This window comes from Dreissena polymorpha, chromosome 4, assembly GCF_020536995.1.
Source record: "Dreissena polymorpha isolate Duluth1 chromosome 4, UMN_Dpol_1.0, whole genome shotgun sequence".
Classification (NCBI taxonomy): domain Eukaryota; kingdom Metazoa; phylum Mollusca; class Bivalvia; order Myida; family Dreissenidae; genus Dreissena; species Dreissena polymorpha.
Window position 1 is genome coordinate 110,557,188 of NC_068358.1, and position 21,028 is coordinate 110,578,215.

General features: G+C 36.3%; 1 protein-coding gene and 1 long non-coding RNA gene across 36 annotated transcripts in view; one reads left to right on the plus strand and one right to left on the minus strand.

Annotated features, from left to right (window-relative positions):
* LOC127876067 (PHD finger protein rhinoceros-like) overlaps positions 1-8,092 on the plus strand; it is an 88,548-nt gene extending 80,456 nt beyond the window's left edge. For 33 of the 35 annotated variants that reach the window (XM_052420962.1, XM_052420963.1, XM_052420970.1 and 30 more), the window contains one exon: positions 7,638-8,092. In XM_052420962.1, coding sequence (XP_052276922.1) covers positions 7,638-7,729 — 92 coding nt within the window. In that variant the 3' untranslated portion in view covers positions 7,730-8,092. Of the gene's footprint in view, positions 1-2,689; positions 2,759-3,195; positions 3,470-7,637 lie in introns of those variants that run through there. The other 2 variants (XR_008047631.1, XM_052420942.1) reach the window with 2 other exon arrangements.
* A 10,127-nt stretch (positions 8,093-18,219) lies between these two features.
* LOC127879333 (uncharacterized) lies at positions 18,220-20,627 on the minus strand. Its single transcript, XR_008049020.1, has 3 exons — positions 19,805-20,627; positions 19,245-19,345; positions 18,220-18,737 (listed from the first exon to the last, which is right to left on the minus strand). It is a non-coding gene; the product is annotated as an uncharacterized LOC127879333 (long non-coding RNA).
* Positions 20,628-21,028: the final 401 nt, after the last annotated feature.

Consider the following 21,028-nt stretch of genomic DNA (forward strand, 5'->3'; position numbering starts at 1 on the left):
TTTATTTGAACGGATATTATTTGACATGTATGTATAATATATAATTGCAACATAAAACATATCAGCTGAATACTTGACACGTGCAACCTTTCTGTTTATAAATAGCATTGGCGATCTTTCCCTTCCATACGAAACGTATAATAATTGTTATTCTCCTGAATGATTTTGCCGTACGGTTTGTAAGTACAATTAAACTTAAATTAAAACTGTTTTTGAAATTAAAAGATTTATTTAAATTCAAGGCGAAATGCGAGGTTACATTCAAAGGGCGTTGTCCACCGTCTAAATATAGGTGTATGTCTATCGTCGTGCTGCTTGTATTGCCCGGTATTATTTATCAAACATATTTTATCCGATGGTTTTCATTCAGTTGTCCCGTCATTGATTCCTTTAGCGCACAAAAAGAAAAAAACTATTCTCGATGCAATGACGTCGGCGTGGCTGTTGGTTTCGGTGTCGTTGTCTGAGCTAGCTTTAAGTTTTTCAATAAGCTTCTTTCACAGCAAATCAGCAGGAAATACGTACAATATTTTTCTGGGACTTAAACTATTTGAATGATAACATAAGCCTAGTTTGTAAACTCCATATTAAATATCCTTCACTAGTAGTTTAAGGTTTTCTGTTCTAAAGTTTTTCGTGATTGTATTCAAACTGTAAACATTTAATTGCAATATTAAAATGATCCCATAGGCAAAGCTGTGAAGCTTTAGTCGGACATTTAATAACATTTTAATGGCCTTTGTTTGACACAGGTGGTTATCGTGTGGCTATGGTATTAATTAGTGAAAACATCATTTTGAATTACAAATAATCAAATTATAACAAAAAATCAACTTTTCTGAAAAAAACTTCACTATCAAATATATATATAACAAGGTATTCACCTCAAAATTACCCGAAAACAGGGTGCATCGCTTTGAACAGCCGTAACTTAACCAATAGTGCAGCAATCTCCATGAACTCTTATCATACTCGTCTACGATCAGACCCGATTCATGAATGAAATCTCCAGAAGTAAAGACACACATTCGAATTGGACAAATGAAATTTCTCGTGTGTTTAAAATGTCGACCAGTTGAAATGTATGTAAAACAAAGGTTCCAAACGGCGCTGGACAGTTAGTGTTGATCTATAATGTAACGTCAAGATCGGTAAGAATGTTTTTTCATTCGTTTCATAGAATTTCGGTACCTACGTCCGTGAACTTTGTAGCAAAAATGTCCTTTACTCCATGAAGATTTCAGTCTTCGATCGGTTCTGATTGATGACGATTAGGTCACGAGAGTTGTATATCTTGTTATTTCTGAACATTTGTCCCATCATTTGTAAACATATCGCAAGAAATGTACAATTCCAAACAGGAAATTCATTTCTGCGTTGAATAAGACCATGCTCATGGAAATCGCTGCACAATTGATGAAGTTATTGCTGTTCAACGTGATGCATCCTGTTGTCGGGTGATTTTGAGTTGAATACCTTGTTATTTATATATTTGATATTACTTATTTTCGGATAAGTTGATTTTTCGTTACATTTCGAGTATGTTTCATTCAGAATAAAGTTTTTACTTATTAATATCATACCCACACGCTTACCACATGTGATTTATTGTTCAATTTGGCATAATATTTATGCAGTATGAAGGCAGGTTAACGTTTCTCGGTAATTTTCTCAAATGGATGATTAACCTTCAAACTTAGAATATTTATCCACCTTACCCCATAGGCAAAGTTTGGTATCGCTTATATAACATGGGTTATAATTAAAGACCGTGTTATACTTCCACTTTTACACATAAATATAAAGGCATGTGACCCTTTTTCGCTCAGCTCTTGGGATTACGTTTATAGGAGAGGCGGGGACAGAATTCAAGGTCAATGTTAATTTTACTAAATAGATCCAATTTTTTAATACCTATAGTTTCTATAACAACTTGAGTTTCTTACGTGCCAATATATCCAGACCTGGTTCTCAGTTGTATATGGGAGTGGTGTAGGCGAGATAAGATAAATTGAGCAAAACAGATTTATCTCGAATGTATAAAGAACAAGTTTGGCTCTAGTAATAAATCTGCATGATTAGAAACATACTATTTAAACACAAAAGGTCCATTTCAAGGCTACCGTTAAAAAAGCATTATCGAGTCTGCTTAATAATTCGGTAATGGTCAACAATGCACTAACTTGGTGCATGAACATATGTTGAATAAATTGTCCCGCATAAAAAGAGCATTGTATATCTTGTTAAATCTATGTTACCAGACCACATCAAGCGTTGACATTTTGGCTACTGCTATAAGGACCATTGATTTTGTGTGCGTTAACTTTATTTCTGAAATATTATACAAACTAATCGTTGGTTTTGAGAGTTTATGTGTTTTTTTTAAAGTTTAATTCGTTTCGTAGAATTCAAACAATTTGGACCGCTGATCCCCTAAATGCTTCTCAAAACGAATGATAGATTTGAAATGCGATTCAATTAATATATAAATATATATATATATATATATATACATGTTGTATTATATATATATATATATATATATATATATATATATATATATATATATATATATATATATATATATATTTATAAACATGTTTGCTATCTTTAAGATACGAAAGTATTTGTTGTTGTTTTTTTCATAAATAAATAAATAAAAAAATTCGAAAGTATTTTTGCATTACAGATCGGTATATGCAAAGCAACACAGACGTATCCGAAACGATTCCAGATTGCTTTGATGCCTACCTACCAGGTTGATTTCTGTATAAGTTTTACCGACGCTTGCAAACACGATTTCAGTTATATCATTGAAATTGACAATAAAAGTTACACTATACAAAATAGTAAACAATTGTATAATCAAACAATAGATCTGATAAAGCACGTACGTCTTGTGTGCGCTTATTACGTGGATTTTAGACATTAGCAATACATATCCTAATATGTTGGTGTTTAATAATAATAATATAATATATGCATAGGTACTATCACGTTCTTTTTAAATAAGAAATTAAATGTAAACAATACAAATATTGTGTATGTAAACATGACATAATTAATCCTTCTCGTAATATAACGTTTAGTGGATCGTTACAAATAATTGTGTTAATTTATTTTTTATTATTTTATTATTGTTTAATGATATTTATTTGTGCATGTACTCAATACAATTTGATGGTTTTGTTCCAGACAAGACATTTGATGATTAAGAAGATGCCAGTGCCTCAAACATTTTGAAGTATTAGAACGGTTCAATCAGTGCCCCTGAAGCCTACGCCGTTTCAAATGTTGCTGTCACAAAGCTAGGCGATATTAATGACTTCCAATCACACATACATACCGGATTGCAGACTGCGTTAAGTAAAAAGTCAGTGACTTAATTCTTTAACAGTAAATCAACCAATAAATTATCTTGATGATGTTCAAAACCCTGACCTTGTGGCAAATAAATCGTAGAAACGTGTTCGTTTAAGTTTGTTTAGAGCTTTTTGGTTTGTCTCGGTATCCAGTACCATTTTTCTTTTGTAAACTGTTTGAAAGTGATTCACCGCAAAGCATGTCTTCCGTGGCTAAAAAATGTTTAAATTTCTTTGAGGAAATAATTATTAATAAAAGCAGTTGTCTATTAACATTTTATGTTATGAAACGTTTTGAAACCCGATTGTTACTGGTATGTGATGTGTAGTTTTCGCATGTGTGTGCCCTAGAAAGTGATTCCCTTCTGGCTTGCATGAACATGTGCTACGCATACTTTTGTATATTTTTAAACTATGTATCACTGCATATTTCATGTACAACAGCAACAATAAAAAACGACGCGATTGATTAACTCGTTCACATAAGTTATATCCGTATTTTGCTTCAAAATATAGTTTTAATGTTTAAATTAAGACAAGAATATATCCCCTTTCTACTTTGTACTACATTTAGTGTATATAACAATATGTTTTATGATATTTCTCTGCTTCTGAATCGATGTGACTTGATAATAGTTGTGTTGGTCTAGGTTGGAGTCTTGATGTGTTTTTTTTTTCATACTTCCGCTGATATTTTCACTTGTTGACCGCTCATCTAGGTGCATATCATCATCTTTGTCGTTATTTCTTTTATGTTCCTCTTTGGCCTTTATCTTATGTTGTATTCTGAATTGTTTATGCAGGCTAATTCTTATCTCGCCCTCGTTCTGACAGATAAAGGCCCAGTCTCACTATGATGCCGGTAGAGCCACGGTGCGTGATCCGGGATCTACCGGGATGAACCGGGGTTCTACCGGGATGAATCGGGGCTCCACCGGGGACGACTGGAATAAACCGGGACAACCGGGGCTCCAACGGGAAAGTATTTAAGTTTTTAATACCTACGGGATGAACCGGAAGCCACCGGAAAGGACCTGCAACGACCGGCACGGCACCGGGAACAACCGGGACGTCACCGGGAACTACCGGGACGGCACCTTAGCCAACCGGGGCCCATACAGACTCCGGCAGAGCAAATGCAACGCCCCGGTTGTCGCCGGTGGATCCCCGATGAATGCCGGCAGAGCCCCGGTATAGCTACAGTACATAGGTAAATCGGCGCTCAGCCAGGACGCCACTGGCAATCATCGGGTCATTACCGGCGACGACCGGGGTTACACCGAGGCATTGCCGTAGCTCTGCCGGCGTCTGATGACGGCATAGCCCCGATGAGTGCCGGTAGAGTTACGGTATACCGGTGCTCTACAGGAACGCTGCCGGCTTTCATCGGGGCATTAACGGCGACAACCGGGTCTTCATCATGATAAACCGTAGCTAGTCGCGAGATGACCGGGACTCTGCCAGGTTGTTGACCGGCTTTAACCGGGTCGGCACCGGGAAAAAGTGTGACAGTCTCGGCATGGACGTCGCCATCTTGACTATCACGTGAATACCCCCTCTGGTATCGGCAACTTACATTGTACCAAGTGTTTTCTCCCGGTATTGGATAACACGTCTATACAATGTTTTTTTGTAACACAAACCTCATATTGATGAAGCATACATAAAAAGCTTCGTTGCGTTGATTTGTATACACAAATTGAATTATATTTAAGTATATATTCTTTAAAATTGTCTTCAATCTTGTGTAAATCTGTAAATGCACATAGGTTTACTTCTTAACTGTTTTGACCTTTTGATAGCGTTGATCTTCTTACACGTATTGGTCCTGTTTTTTGTTTCTAACATGGCAAGGTATGCATTCGCAATAGTTTTCCAAGGTTTAAACTTTTATATTAATTTAATCATTTATTATTGCATTAACTATGTCTATAATGCCCTCTGGCGGGGTGCAGAAACTTGGCAAAAGGAGGGCTTGAACGGAAGAAATTGTGTATTTACAAGGCGATTAACGTTCCGTTCAAGCCCTGCTATGTGTTTTTCATATCCATAAACTGCTTCACACGCAGTTACTTCCCTTATAAACTTTGTTAATAACTCCAGCTTTTCGACGACCTCTTAAGCATAAATGGGAAATTGAATAAACACCAGTTTCCTCATGCATGCAGGGATAAAGGCAATGAATATTTCAATCCACTTTTCATATTATACCATCTACATTCTCTTGACAACAGCTTTATTTTATTGGCAACGTCAGCGAAGTTAAGGTTATTTACTCAACACCATCTATGAAAACAATGAACTTATTCAGACGAAATATTTATCCGTCACGACCAGTTAATTCCAACATAATTCCTCGTTTCTTACTTTGCGCGGCTACATTTCAAATCTGCATTAATCACACATTTTAATAGAAAACTGCCTATCCGAAGGTAAAGTCGCGTTATTTCTGATGATGACCGAGTTTGCTTATGTAAAACAGAACCTTGTACTGTATGACTTCATATGAAATAATCGAATTATTTTGTCGATGTCGATTGAACAAGACATATTGTTTTCAATGTTGTTTTAATTTATTTTGGTTTGAGTGACTTATTTATGCAATAATAGCGAAAATACACATTTTCTCGGACATGATCATCTGTGGGCTCTCTCAAAATCCGTTCCTGCCCTCGTGCTGCCCACACGAATTTTCCGAGCGCCCGCAGATAACCATGCCCTCGAAAACGTGTATTATCCCTATAATCATCACAAACTGCTTCTTATTCATGCCATAATACACACTGTGTATTTGAAATGTGGGTTTCCTTTAGATAAATGAGAGGAGAGTAAGTTGTTGATTAATATTGGTATGTCAAGCGGAAGGTTGGTAAATGGTATTTAAGTTATTGTTTTGTTTTAAGATTCTAAGATTAAAATATTACCATTACACTAAGAATGATGTTCAATTGTGTTAATTATAACGAAATGAATAACTTGTTATTCAATAATTCGTGCGCAAATATTTCCACTTGATCTCACAATATTTAAGGTGTTATATCTGACCTCCAATACAGCCTTTGCATAGTTGAGGTGGCAACATATCTAAAAAGCACCCGTTCGAAAGGAATATGTGACTGTTATACTGTTGGCGGATAATTGAGGCGTTGATGTGTGTAAAGGGTATCCATTTGACACCTCTTACCTGTTGGTTATAGTTTCTGATGGAATTAACTGTAACCATAGCCAGTAAACTTTGTCAGGTATAAGAGGCTTTGTCCTCTATTTTGCATGATTTCGCATGTCACAATGTAATAGATAAAACATCTAATTCTAATTCGCAAATGACAGCATCAATTCTGTTCTTCTATCTCTCTAAATAACAGAGAGATAATAATTATCGATAACTGTTTAACATGCCTCAGCTGTGTCAAATGTGTGTTGCCCCAATCCAATACTTCTTGTTGCATTATTTGTTTCATATTGATGAAATGGAATATGTGACGTAACGTAAGCACTTAAATGTTTCGTAAGCCCTGTATGTATTAATAATAATAAAAGCTTTATTTACAGAAGGTTACACATATAGACAATGACACATTATACATATTATGCAAATGAATCAATACTTTTTTACAATGTGGCCTTCTTAAACTAACATACACAAATAGGTCTATAAGTAAAAATAATCAAACAATATTTTCTTAAACCCATACATAACACACATAGATAGACACACATGAAATATAATTGATTATAATAATAATAATAATAATAATAATAATAATAATAATAATAATAATAATAATAATAATAATAATAAAAGCTTTATTAACAGAAGGTTACACATAAAGACAATGACGCATTATACATACAACTGTTCAATATATAACTATTCAACTATTCAATATATAAATTACAATCAGCCAGTGCTGACATCCAACGTCGCTCTGTTGAACTGTTTGAATCATAAGTAAGAGGATTTTAAACAGTATTCGTATAGCACTTTTTGTTTGTGGGAGCTTTTATATTGCAAAATAGTATCGGACAGTGTTTATGTGTATTTAACAGATATTATTATTTTTTAACTATCGCGTTATTTAGATTTGTGGAAGACATCCGACATGAATTATGTTGTATCATGAACACGATTGGGTTATGATTTAAATTGCCATGACAAACATATCGTAATCTTAAATCGAAAACAATACTTTGTTTTGCAAATTCAAGTTATTCACACTATAATTATCGCAAACATTAAATATTTACATTAATTGTATCGTGTTATGGTTTCAGCTACATTCTCACATAAGGACGAATGGATACGGCAATCCCGGATCCACCGAATAAAGATTCGGAAGAATCCCTGGACGTGTAGGATTCTTTGACGGTCTTCAAAAGACAATCAACCCACGATAACATCATGGCTCAAACTCTTACAAACCGAACTTACACTGACAAATGCGGCAATGACACGCAATCAACACGGCGCTCACACTGACTGTCCCGGCAGAGCTATAAACTATTACGGACCATCACGACAGGGACACGGATAGCCCCGGATACACATGAACAAAGACGACATCTACACAGATCATACCGGACCTGCATGTCAAGGGCACGGACACAGACGATCTTCCAAGGTCCGAAAATATATTCTAAAGAAGAAGGTTGATTATTGGTCATTACATTATTCTGCAAATAGATGTTACCTTGTAATTTGAGTACATGATTGAAACTTCAAAACTTAACTTAATCAAAATTGAATATTTCGTTCCCTCCCAATGGTCATATCACGTCCTTCCGCCAGAATAATTATCCGGCTTCTGTGCGGAGGTATTCCCGAAGATATTTGAATTAGCTCTTTACTGCCTGTGTGGTTGAGTTGGATGCAAGCTCCGACACACCATCTATGAGCAAGTTGTCATTTCGCCAATGGCCTTATAAGAAGCTGTGAGTGTCTTCATTTTGGAGATCTACAGTAATGTACAAAAGAAAATCATATACTACATGTAGATAGTACATGTATGTGCACATGTATGCGTACTTACATTCGGACAGTACGTAAAGTCGGAAACGTTAATAAAGCGTTTAGATGATCAATACCATTGACTCTTATGGTGTTAATCAATGCAATTATCTTTTTAACAACACATAACGAGTTTCAAAGAAATCAAGAGAGTATTTAATCATTTATTTACTTGTGTCCGACTTGAAGTACTGTCCGAATTTACGTATTGCATCTGTATGTAACGACACTTGTGTGCAGTCAGTATACAATACAATAATTGTTTCAATAATGAAGGAACTAATACAGCGTAACGGTAACGATACAGCGTGTTTACATTATACTTTATTAAGAGGAAATGTCAATGCCAAATCATTCGCGAGATAGCCTGGTACTTAAGTTTAAATTCACAATGGAAATTAAATGATCTCAATGTTGTACCCGCTAAGAAATTTTTATTTACAAATAAATACACCACGCCAATTTTCGCGCGTTTTTTATCTGGACAAAGAAATTCATGTATTGAATGTAGAATTTGAAACCTAAAATAGCTTTACCCGACGCGTGCATACCGTGTCAGGTGATTTACGCATGTTGCAATACAACGGTCCTGATTGGGAGCTTATTTCATCATATCTTTGAATAGAACCATATGCCAAAATTCATTGGACACTTTCGAACATTTCAAACGTTTGTGTTCATGACTCTAATCGTCTATATTACCCACCCATAACTTGGTTTTAAAAATATCAAGCGGGCATATATGTGATTATCGATTAACAGTCGATTAATCCAATTACAAATTAACAATGCAAACTAGCAGGTGCTAACCGCGTTCACACCGTTGTAATTTATATTCATTTTCAGTTCGTTACCGTTTTGAAGAATCCGCTATTGTTTTGATTTATTTAATGTTCGGCGTCCTTGGATATTTTACGACATCAAAAATGTTGTCGCTATTACTCATTGTTGCGGTTAACAAAGAATTCCGAATTGCGAAATGACGTTGCATCATGTGCGCCAACTATCCAACCGGTTCTCATTATATTATTAGCAGACGACAAATGTTGATTATGATTGGATGATTAAATTACACTGTTACTGTTTACAATCGACATTACCGCAAGTGATCGGTGACTGATTAGATAATTGACCAGTCGCCAGCTGTCAATCAAACTCACGAAATAATCAATCAGATTTCGTTTATGACGGCCACATGTTCCGACAAACAAAGACTGTCGGAGTAATGGATAAAGCATTTTATGAAAACACAACTTAGTGGGCGGAGCGATCTCGCATTTGGCGACTGGTCAATTTATTACACTTTGTTATCGGATTATAAGCAATATACATTGTACAAACACATGGTCAGCGTGTTTATTCTACGTATGTCTGTCAATAAACCGCTCTTATAGATTTATAGTAGCCCGGCGTGCGTCAGCTGAAGAATTTCAGTAGCCCGATGAAAAATTTCGGTATCCCCTGGGCTCCAGGCAATGGATCTGTCGGACACTGGCTACACTCAGATGCAATTTTGTATTGCGCAGTCTCAGAAGATTGTGTAAGCAGGTGCAATATAGCACATTGGATGCTACTGTCTCTTGAAACGGCACAATGTAGTATGTAGGCATCGAAAGCGAAGGACAACCCCTCCCCCCTCCCCCTGTACGATCGGTAGTCGACGACACTCTCGGAATGTGACATGCTTTTCTTGTTGATATGTTTCATGAGTCACTTATTTAAGGTGAATGCGTCATACCAAGCAATGTGGCACGGCATAAGTGTGCCGTTATTCGGTAGCGGTTCGGGATCAGGGAGGCCCAATATTCTATGACTGATGGTTTCCTTCAACTCCATTGTATATAACACCTGCGCCTCACCGCCTGATAAATTGCTGTCTACGCCCACTCAAATAAACGTGTTGTCCACATTAAATAGAGCCATGAGAACTTTTGAATGGTTAACCTTAAACTTTGAGTACAAGTAACAACCACGCTTCCTGTCCAAGGCAGCCACACAGTTTTGCAGCGGTCATCGGTCGCCGAACTGCTTGGCGATATTTTTCTACTCCACTGGCGTTTCAGGACAGTTTATTAGTTCCTCGGCAAATTCGACAGTTATCGCATCACAGAACTGATGGTTGATCTTGGTGATGGTATTTTGTGCAGCTCTGGAGCCATACATCAGTGAGTAGTAGCTGTCCTCTGATGCTATTAACCAAGTCTTCTCTTCTTTTCATACACAGATGGTTCTACTATTCATTTTCCAGTGGTGTAGATTATATCTTTTATCGCGACTTCCCTATTTTTGTGTCGCAGCCCCGCTTTAGCAATCAGTGGTTTGCTTTGTGCAGAGAAGCTGGCATCTCAACAGCATGCGATGGTCTTGTTCGTCATTTCTTCGCCCATGTTGCATCGGCGGTAGAACAGGAAAAAAATATTGGTTTTCGAATTGCCCGTATTTATATGAACTTCTTACATCTTTGTGGAATTCCGTATTCCTCCCAGTTTTCACAGTGTCTATACCGTGAAGGTCCCTGTCTTTTCGGCAATGTTTCATCCGTATTTGTCCATTTTTGTACCGTATTCCACCTTAATAGTTCCATGCTGATCCGTGATTGACACTATGCAACACGGAGATACATTGGGCTACACAGTTTACATGCTGGATCATGCCCCATAAATGGTGTTGCTCATGGATCTATATTGGACTTGGGCTTTACGTTAGTAAGATATTGCAGAAGTTCTCTAGCACAATCCATCATTTCGCGGTCAGGTTGAAATTAGTACATACATTCATAGCACTTTTCAAAACTTTTCTCCTTTATAAAATGAGCAGTGATTCTCCATATATAATACATATATATATATATGTCACTTAGGTTGTAACAGGACTATTAACGTGTTACGGTTCTTACGCAGATGATATTATCATATAAAAACCAGAAGAGAATTTTTGATTTGTAAATAAAATCCGGCCCAAAATACATGTCATTAATACAATTATAAGAGTTTGAGTTGTGTCAAATTTCAATGTTCATGAGATACACATAAAGAGAGACTTTCTTAACAATATCAGCATCTTGGGATGACATCAGTACATATAAATCTTGAGGATCAGTACCATGTGTATACCAGTTAAACAAATATGAATTTCTAGCATCATCATATTTATGACATTTAAAAAAGGCATGGCATTCACAATCAATGACTAATGTGTTTAAATTTTGTAGACAATAACTACATATTTTACGGTTTTCTTTCAATATTCCGCTATGTCTACCGAGTTCAATATTTAATTCATGATTTGATAATCTAAACTGGACATTGCTGTGTGATATTTGAAATAAATGTCTAATGACAAGTATTTCTCAATATTTAAAAGACTTGCAAAGTGACTATAGTGATAACATCTACTTGAATTTTCAACAGAAGCGTACCATTCTAGCGTACAGCAATTTATAACAAGCTGTCTAAACATTCTAATAAAGTTATTTATGTTTCCAACATCTTGACTTATCCATATGAACCCAAAGCCGTATTTGTATGAGTTTTAACCTTGGTTACCCAACATGTTCTGCCTACATAGTCAAGTGATTTTAACATATTGTAACATTGTTTTGGATATCTGTGTGATGGAATGGTAAATAAAGTACCCCAGTATCGAATACAATTGATAAAGTATGTCGTGCATAAAGGTAATCTACCAATATCCCCTACAACCATACACGTGTTTGTGGTTTTTGAAACGTGCAGTATATTTTTGCAATATTTGTCTTGAACAGCTTCAATAGAATCAACGTATTCATAGCCACAAATTTGGGACGTATAACAAAAAATTGGCTTCACTATAGAGTCAAAAATGTATATATTAACATGAATATTATGGTGTTATTGTAACAATTATTTTGGAACACCTCGAACAAAAGTAAGTGGAAACATGGAAAGTAACGTGTTAATCTTGTACGTGATAAAGTTAAATGACGAAACATAACTAATGTTTATAAACGTTTAATGAATATGTATTAGTATACCATCGATATACATTCCTGTACATTTTTTGTTCATATTCATTTTCATAATTGCGGTGTTATTGTATATAGTTTGAAATATTCTGTTTTGGTGACCATTGGGTCGGGTGCAAAACACATTTGACAATGTATATATAGTTATATGATGTTGTGTTATTTCACTATTATAAAAATTTACTTACTTACTTACTTTTACTTAGTATGTATGATAATATCGCGATATGTAATTGGTAACGTTAATCTTTACGCAAACGCTTACAAGCTAAAGTGATTTTGTTTGCAAAACGTTTGTGATTAACACGATAGGTGGTGAACACATTTATAATCGCGAAACTTGTGTAGCTATGGTAAGACGGTTGTATGCCACCAAACAGTTTTGACAAAAAAGAACTAAGAAATCACATTAAATGTGTTTGCGGCAGGAAACTAGAAAAAAATGTTAATGCATATTTGGAATTTTACCTTTTTTCTAACATAGTTCAGAATCCACTCATTGCGTCTCATTATTTTGATTAACTAATAATACAATAATATTAATGCATTCAATTTCAAATGTTTGTATATAACTTGTCTAAAACGATTAAAACAGGTAAATACAGCTCAATATGTTTTAATCGCTATATGATTGCATGTATACAAATTTATGAAATAAAACATTACAACATAAATTGAAATATAAAAAAATCGAATTTTTCGTTTCGAACCACCAAGTATATCAGAGAAGATTTGAGAATTAAACAACCGAAAATTAATCGCAATATTAAAACAAAAATCTATTTAAAATAAACTAACACACCTTAGGAATACATTCGTTATTCCGACCCCCCCCCCCCCCCCCATCTAAACGGTATTTTCATTAAATTAACGCATTTTAAAGTGTTCAAATCTGTGTGGAATACCAAACTCGGGTATTCATCTGATGAACTAACCACATATATTGTGTCAAAATAAAGTTTTCTACATTTAACTGGATACAATGACATTTTCGCACAATATGTTGATAATTGGGGAAAAAGATCAACGGAAGATGACTTTATATAATTATTTATTTTTATTGTTTAAATCATTGAATTACTTCTAAATATAAATATGTTACCTGTGTAAAGAAGTATCTAAACCATATAAATAATTAACCACGCGATAGTTACGTCATAAAGGTACCACACCATATAACGTACCTGTAAAAGTATTCATGTTTTATAAGAAAGTAATAAGACAATGTAAAAAAGTATCCACATAATAACAAATAAGTAACGATTTCACGTAATAAAGTAACCAGGCCATATAACGAAGCCGAAGCCTTTCTGTGACTATATACATCATAACAAAAGCACCGCATTGCGGGTGCAAACGCTTTGCTGTGGGTGCAGTTTTAAATAAATGAATAAATGACGGTAAATGAATTACCGTGGGTCACAGTGACCTTGACCTTTGACCTAGTGACCCAAACACGGGTGAGGTATGTAGGACTCATCAAGGTGCATTCACATAGGAAGTTTCAAAGTTGTAGGAAGAAGTACTTTGATTTTAAAGCCCATGTTAAAGTTTTATATAAGAGGTCAGAGTGACCTTGACCTTTGACCTAGTGACCCAAAATTAGGTGTGGCGTGTAGAACTAAGCAAGGTGTATCTACATATGAAGTCTTAAAGTTGTAGGTGGAAGCACTTTGAGTTTAGAGCCTATGTTAAAGTTTTATATTAGAGGTCACAGTGACCTTGACCTTTAACATAGTTACCCCAAAATGTGTGTGACGTGTAGAACTCATCAAGGTGCATCTACATATGAAGTTTCAAAGTTGTAGGTGGGAGAACTTTGATTTTAGAGCCAATGTTAAGGTTTAAGCACGACGAGAACGGCAGACGCCAGACGGCGGACGACGAGCTGGCTATGACAATACCTCGGATTTTCTCCGAAACCAGCCGTGTTAAAAATAAATAAAAACGTCATATAAGAGGTGTCCACGTCATACTAAGAAGTATCAACATCACATAAGGTAGTTACTACAAACAGAAGCAACAACATCATATAAAAAAAGCTGCAACATCATGTGCTACTTTTTACATCATTTGTAGACTTCTTATTAACGGCCACCGGAAAAACTTTGCGAAACCGAAATTTCGCAAACTTAAGTACCCTTTTTCTTAAAGATTTGCTACTTTGAGACATAGTATGCGATAAAAGTCTTATCGTTGATTAATAATTGGTTATTTTCACTCAAAAAACGCGTTTTCTTCACTATGAAATTTATAAGCAAAGTTGGGGTCCCCATGGGATTTTTGCATTTTCCCATGGGATTTTCGATTTTCCCATGGGATTTTTTCTCCCATGGGATTTTTTTTCTCCCATAATTTGCAAATGGGAGAAAAATCCCATGGGATTTTGAACATTTTAAAAAACGTGTTTTATTTGCGTTTGCAAGTATTTTAACGTTATTTAAGGACTGTATATTGGTTTTATGCCAATTATGTATAAAAATATATAGTAATAAAAAAATCCCATTTTAAAATGGGAGAAAAAAATCCCATGGGATTTTTTCTTATTTTGAGAGATTTATTCATGAAACTTTCAGAAACATCATATTTTATGAAATGATGAACAACTACGATATTTTAATGCGTTTAGTCGTGTTTAAAAAAAAAAATCCCATGGGATTTTTAAAAAACCATGGGATTTTTTCACCCATGGGATTTTTTTCCAATGGGATTTTTCAGTTTCGTAAGCCGAATAAGTTTCTTAATGCGAAAAACAACAATAAAGGAAATAATTATTATAATTTTGAATAATAAATTGAATAATATAAATAACATGAATATTTTTAAAATGAGCTACAATTAAAGGTTTATGCAAGTAGAACTTATCATTTCTTGTTCGAGCAGATGGTTGAGTCCAATTGGTGAGTATGCCAGCTTAGAACCAGTATAAATGCATCGCAGACAGACAACGCTGTCATACTGTACACACCGCTGAGTAACAATCTTTATTGCATTTCATTTTGCAACAGAAAATGAACTCCGTAGTATAATTGATCTTATATATGCCCTCTGCTTTTGAAAGCGTGCAACACATTAACATAACAATAAGTCCATGCCAAAAACTATGTGCAAATTCCATTCAAAGCTATATACACATTATAAAGGTCAGATGACCCGCGTCATGCGAAAATGGGTCTTATGTCATATGCGGCCAAAGTTGGTCCATCCTAGCTTGTCCAACCGCGCAGTCTGGTCAGGTACTACGCTGACTGATATATAAAGTCAAGCCATGATTCGTGGTCTCATATCCAAACTCGGTAGCTCCTGTGCGAAACTTTCACCGGAAACGACGGCACCGAGACGGGCGCTCGAACTTTGCGGATGCGCGTTATATATTATATATAATAGCGCGATGTGTTTTTTCTTGCCTCAAATTAGTAAGCCCAATCAGCGTTTTATTGTGTTCTTTGCTTCTACTATTAACAAGAACTTCAACTGATACGAACATGAATTTTATTTTAATATGTTTATTTAATGCTCGGAAAACTCATTTTATATTTAGACTACTACTTATAAAACAAAGTCGGGTTTTCAACATCTGTTTTCGGCATATAAATTGTTATTCCAAACCAGATTTTACGCACTTTACTGTACAAAATACCGTTAGGGCCACCGTGGTTACTCATTAAAATCCAGAGGGCGAGAATGCGAGAACGCGAAAGTACGATGACGACAGTATGACAATACGATGGCGACAATGCGTTCGTACGATTGCGAAAACGCGCTAGTACGATGACGACAGTGCGACAGTGCGACAATACAATGGCGGCAGTGCGATAGTACGGGGACGACAATGCGATAGTCATATCGTACTGTCGCCGTGGTATCATCGCAATGTCGCCATCGTTCTATCGCATTGTCGCCATCGTATTGTCGCACTGTCGCCATCGCATTTTCGAATTGCCGCCATCATACTATCGCGTTATCGAACTATCGCACTGTCGGCTATCGCCATCGTATTGTCGCACTGTCGTCATCGTATTTTCGCACTGTCGTCATCGTATTATCGCACTATCGAACTGTAGTATTGTCGCCATCGTACTATTTCACTGTCGCCATCGTATTGTCGCACTGTCGTCATCGCACTGTCTGATTGTCGTCATCGTATTCTCGGGTTCTCGCATTGTCGCCATCGTACTATCGCATTGTCGCCATCGTATTGTCACCCTGTCATCATCGTATTGTCACATTGTCGCCATCGTACTATCGCGTTCTCGCGTTCTCGCCCTCTGGATTTTAATGTGTAACCACGATGGCACTAACGGTATTCCGTAATACTGCTAAAGCACAGTATGATTAGGTCACTCCCAATGCTCAAATCTCTATGTCTATTTTAGTAACAACACATGTCTATGGAAGGATATTTAGGTAAAAGTTACATCATTCGTGGTGAATATTTACATTATGACTGATGCTTATTCTAATTTGCTTTATGACAATTCCAACATGCTTGTTGTCTATTCGTTTATACTTGATGATTGCTGCAACATTACATCATTCATGAATAATATTTACATTATGCGTGATGTTTATTCTAACATGCTTCATGACAGTTCCAACATGCTTGTTCTCTATCGGTTATACTTGATGATTGTTTCAACATGCTTGGTGACTATCCAATGTTTGTGTGTTCATTATTCCTGAAACCAGTCATAATCGGTTTTGCCACTAAGCGTCATTAACAACGGCAGTTAGCAACAGGCAGTAAGCAGAATGCAAGTTACTAAATTATGACATCAGGTGGCGCGCGTTTATTTTCCGTATGTTGAATAAATTACTTTTCGGAAAAAAAAGCGAAAACATCCGAATCATTTTGACTAGTAAACTGAATAAGCTGAATTAGTTCCCTTCGTTATATAGGTTATATTACACTAATTCCGATTCCCATAGGGTCCCATTATAAAACTGACAACTTTCACAGCATTTTTCTTGCCTTTCCGACGTATCAATTTTTCCGAACCTGGTATCATTTTAAAGATGGATCTGTCATCTTCCAATAATTGCAATCAAAAACATACCGTCTCGCAACTTCTAAGAAAGTAAATCGCTGTCGAATGAACCCACCGTAGAAAAACGCGTTTCGGAATCCTAATTTCGACAAAAGCCCCACACAATAGAAAACACACCCTCAAAAGTTCATCTTTTAAGTTAGCTTCCAATCCAAGGCATCAAAGTACTCCAGACACATACAGGATATTACAAATAACCACAAAAGACATGTCTCACATTGTTAAATGGCTTATATTCAAAAAGAGAAAAGGAACTCTTTAGAAATAGGCACTACTTTCGAATGGACCACGGAGGGATACACAATGATTTAGTGTAATGTAACCTTTAAGGGAACTCAACATTGTCCTATCTTTTTCAAACTTTCTCCACATGAGATTTCAACTATTTCCACAATGAATATGCAATTTCAGTGCATTCGGATGGGGGTAAAGGCCTTAAAATGGCCATTTAAAGCGGTGACTAAATTGGCCGCAGTCAAGTCGGAATGCATGATTTTTAGTCTAAGTGACGACAGCTGATTTTGTGTCTCCAATTATTGTTATGCGTAACTTTTATGGCAAAAACTGGTATCATTGCATGCGAAATTCACCAATATATCAGCAAAAGGCCCAAATAAATGTATTGATTGTGAATCAGTGTACTTTTCTTGATGAAATAGGAGACTTTTTTTAAATTTTAAGCACTTTTTTCAATAAAAAACTCACTGACAGCATATAAAATCATGTTTTTTAAGAAAATTATTATTAATAGCTTCACTTACAATCTAAACATACACATTGCATTTACACAAATTAATGCTATTATGATGAGAGGCATAATTTGCAGCTTTCAAGCCGATACAAGCCGGCTACCCAAAATTAACACTTAAAAAGGCGCAAATCGCTCCTTCAACAGCTTACGACACAAAGTGACACTTAATGCGCATCCAGATAGTCTCTCTCATATAAATAAGTCCTGTTAGCGACATTTTATTAAGTATTCCCTTTAAAATCCAGTGTTGAAAGCGTAAGTTTTGCAAAAATGCCCACAGTCACCATGCAAAAGAGCACGTTGGTTAAGGAATTCCTACGCGAGTGGCCACACTAATGTCGTGGCAGGAAAGTCATTTGGGTGTGATTCCTCTGTAGTTCAGTGTACATTCATTCCACTACCTGGGGATGACTATCAGGATCAATTTTCCCAGCTTGGTGTAGTGTTGACCTTTCAGGATGTTGATGGATCGTCCACAAGCGCTGCACCACTGCGGCCTCTGTTCAGGACACAGAGTCGTATTGAGGTGTACACAAACCCGCAGTCAGGCAAGGATCATCCAGACCTTTAATAAAATAAAATGTTTTGGCCCCTGAAACTGGTAATTATGTTCAACACTGAGATAAGGAAACACATAGAGGAGACATCATGCCATGGCTTTCTCATTATCGACACGGCAAACTCGAGCGGCTGGGGACTTGGCTCTAAACAAAAACAGGTATGCTCCATCAATGTGAGCAAGATGGCATGTCAGAGTTAAAAAGGGCAAACAAACATACAAAAGAGATATAAAGGAAATTAGAAATTAAATGCCAGAAGTAATTTTAAGTATTGTTTTTCTGTCTGCAAGAGTTGCTGTGGAAAATAGTGCTTAACGCATAGTTTGGCCTGTAGGGGTTCTGCTAGCAAGAACAAATCGAAGTCATATCTGCCCGCGAACTGTAAGCTTGAGATAACCATATCTGATGAAGTACTGCTTTGAGAATGCATTCTGATTGTACTTGAACCAGATCGCATTGACAGCACAAGGCTTCAGACCGCCCATAAGCGTGAGGCTTTCAATAGTGCTTACCTGATACCAGACCGCATTGCCCAAGACAGTGACTTTCTCCCGGAACTGCACAGGCTGCATCCGCAGCACAATCCTTAAGCTCAATCATGGTCTGGCTGACTCTGAAATAGTGAAATCTGAATTTACAGATGCTCATTTGTCTAAAGGTTATGAGTTTATTGCCTATCTTATTAAAAGCAAACACAATGACATGCTTAAGAAGGCATGTGCATTTCTGATACTTGACTAGGAAAAGGCGCTATGGTCTTCACTCTGAAATTCATTACTCTAAGGGCTTAACAGAATAAAAGCCAGATCTTACAGCTAAATGGCCCAACCTACAGCTAAATATGCTTTATAGGTTGAAAATAAAATTATTTGTCTGAAGAACTAGTGCAATTAACTCATCAGCTATGTTGCTCCACTGGCCGCAATTCTGTTAACATAGTGTACTTATGGAAATACCTAGTCTACCACCTGCTGCGCACTACTACGTCCACTGTAAATACACAGCTAAGTTAGTACTTTAACGAACAAACTGAAATTCATGTGTTAATTAAACAATCAGTATGATGACTCACATTGAAATCATGTCCAGTGCACCAGTCAGAGCAAGACAGCTAGCGGATTGTTGACCATCTACGGCTCAAGGACAAACGGTCAGGCCTACAAACAAAGAGAAAAATGGCATAAATGGGTTGCATGCATGTAATTTGGCATATTTTTCATCTTGCTCTCCACCTGAAACTTCAATCTATGGACATAATAATATTTACATTTAAGATTTGTTGGAAATGTTACCCTTACTTGTCCATACCAGGTCCCCCACCCATCCGGAACAGTCCAAAACCACCTAAAACATCCATTTGGACCAAAATATTGACATCTCTCATCTATTTTAGCACCCAAATCATCAAAACATTCATTAAAATTCATTTTCTACTTGTCTCGCTTGCAGACGAATCCATGTGACCTTGACATTGCAGTAAATGTGCTTTTTAAAGGTTATATTACACTAATTCCGATTCCCATAGGGTCCCATTATAAAACTGACAACTTTCACAGCATTTTTCTTGCCTTTCCGAAGTATCAATTTTTCCGAACCTGGTATCATTTTAAAGATGGATCTGTCATCTTCCAATAATTGCAATCAAAAACATACCGTCTCGCAACTTCTAAGAAAGTAAATCGCTGTCGAATGAACCCACCGTAGAAAAACGCGTTTCGGAATCCTAATTTCGACAAAAGCCCCACACAATAGAAAACACACCCTCAAAAGTTCATCTTTTAAGTTAGCTTCCAATCCAAGGCATCAAAGTACTCCAGACACATACAGGATATTACAAATAACCACAAAAGACAAGTCTCACATTGTTAAATGGCTTATATTCAAGAAGAGAAAAGGAACTCTTTAGAAATAGGCACTACTTTCGAATGGACCACGGAGGGATACACAATGATTTAGTGTAATGTAACCTATAATCTCCATTAAACTAAATACGTTCATTATTGCCATGAAGACCAGTAAGTTTACACAATGAATTGACTGCCGTGAATGTTTTTGATATTTGTAAGATGCAATTGGCACTCAAGAAATTTTATACATGTATTTTATTCAGAACATAACGAGGCTGATGTGTTGGAATTGTGGCCCTTCCCTAGTCCAAATAATTACAGTAGACGTAATCTACCGATGTGTATTGCATATCGACCTCATATTTATAAAGTAGCCCAAACCCCCATTGCCACAGACCTGTGCGTGAAACTTTCAGATTTCTCTAGTCTGTTTACCATGCTATAATTAC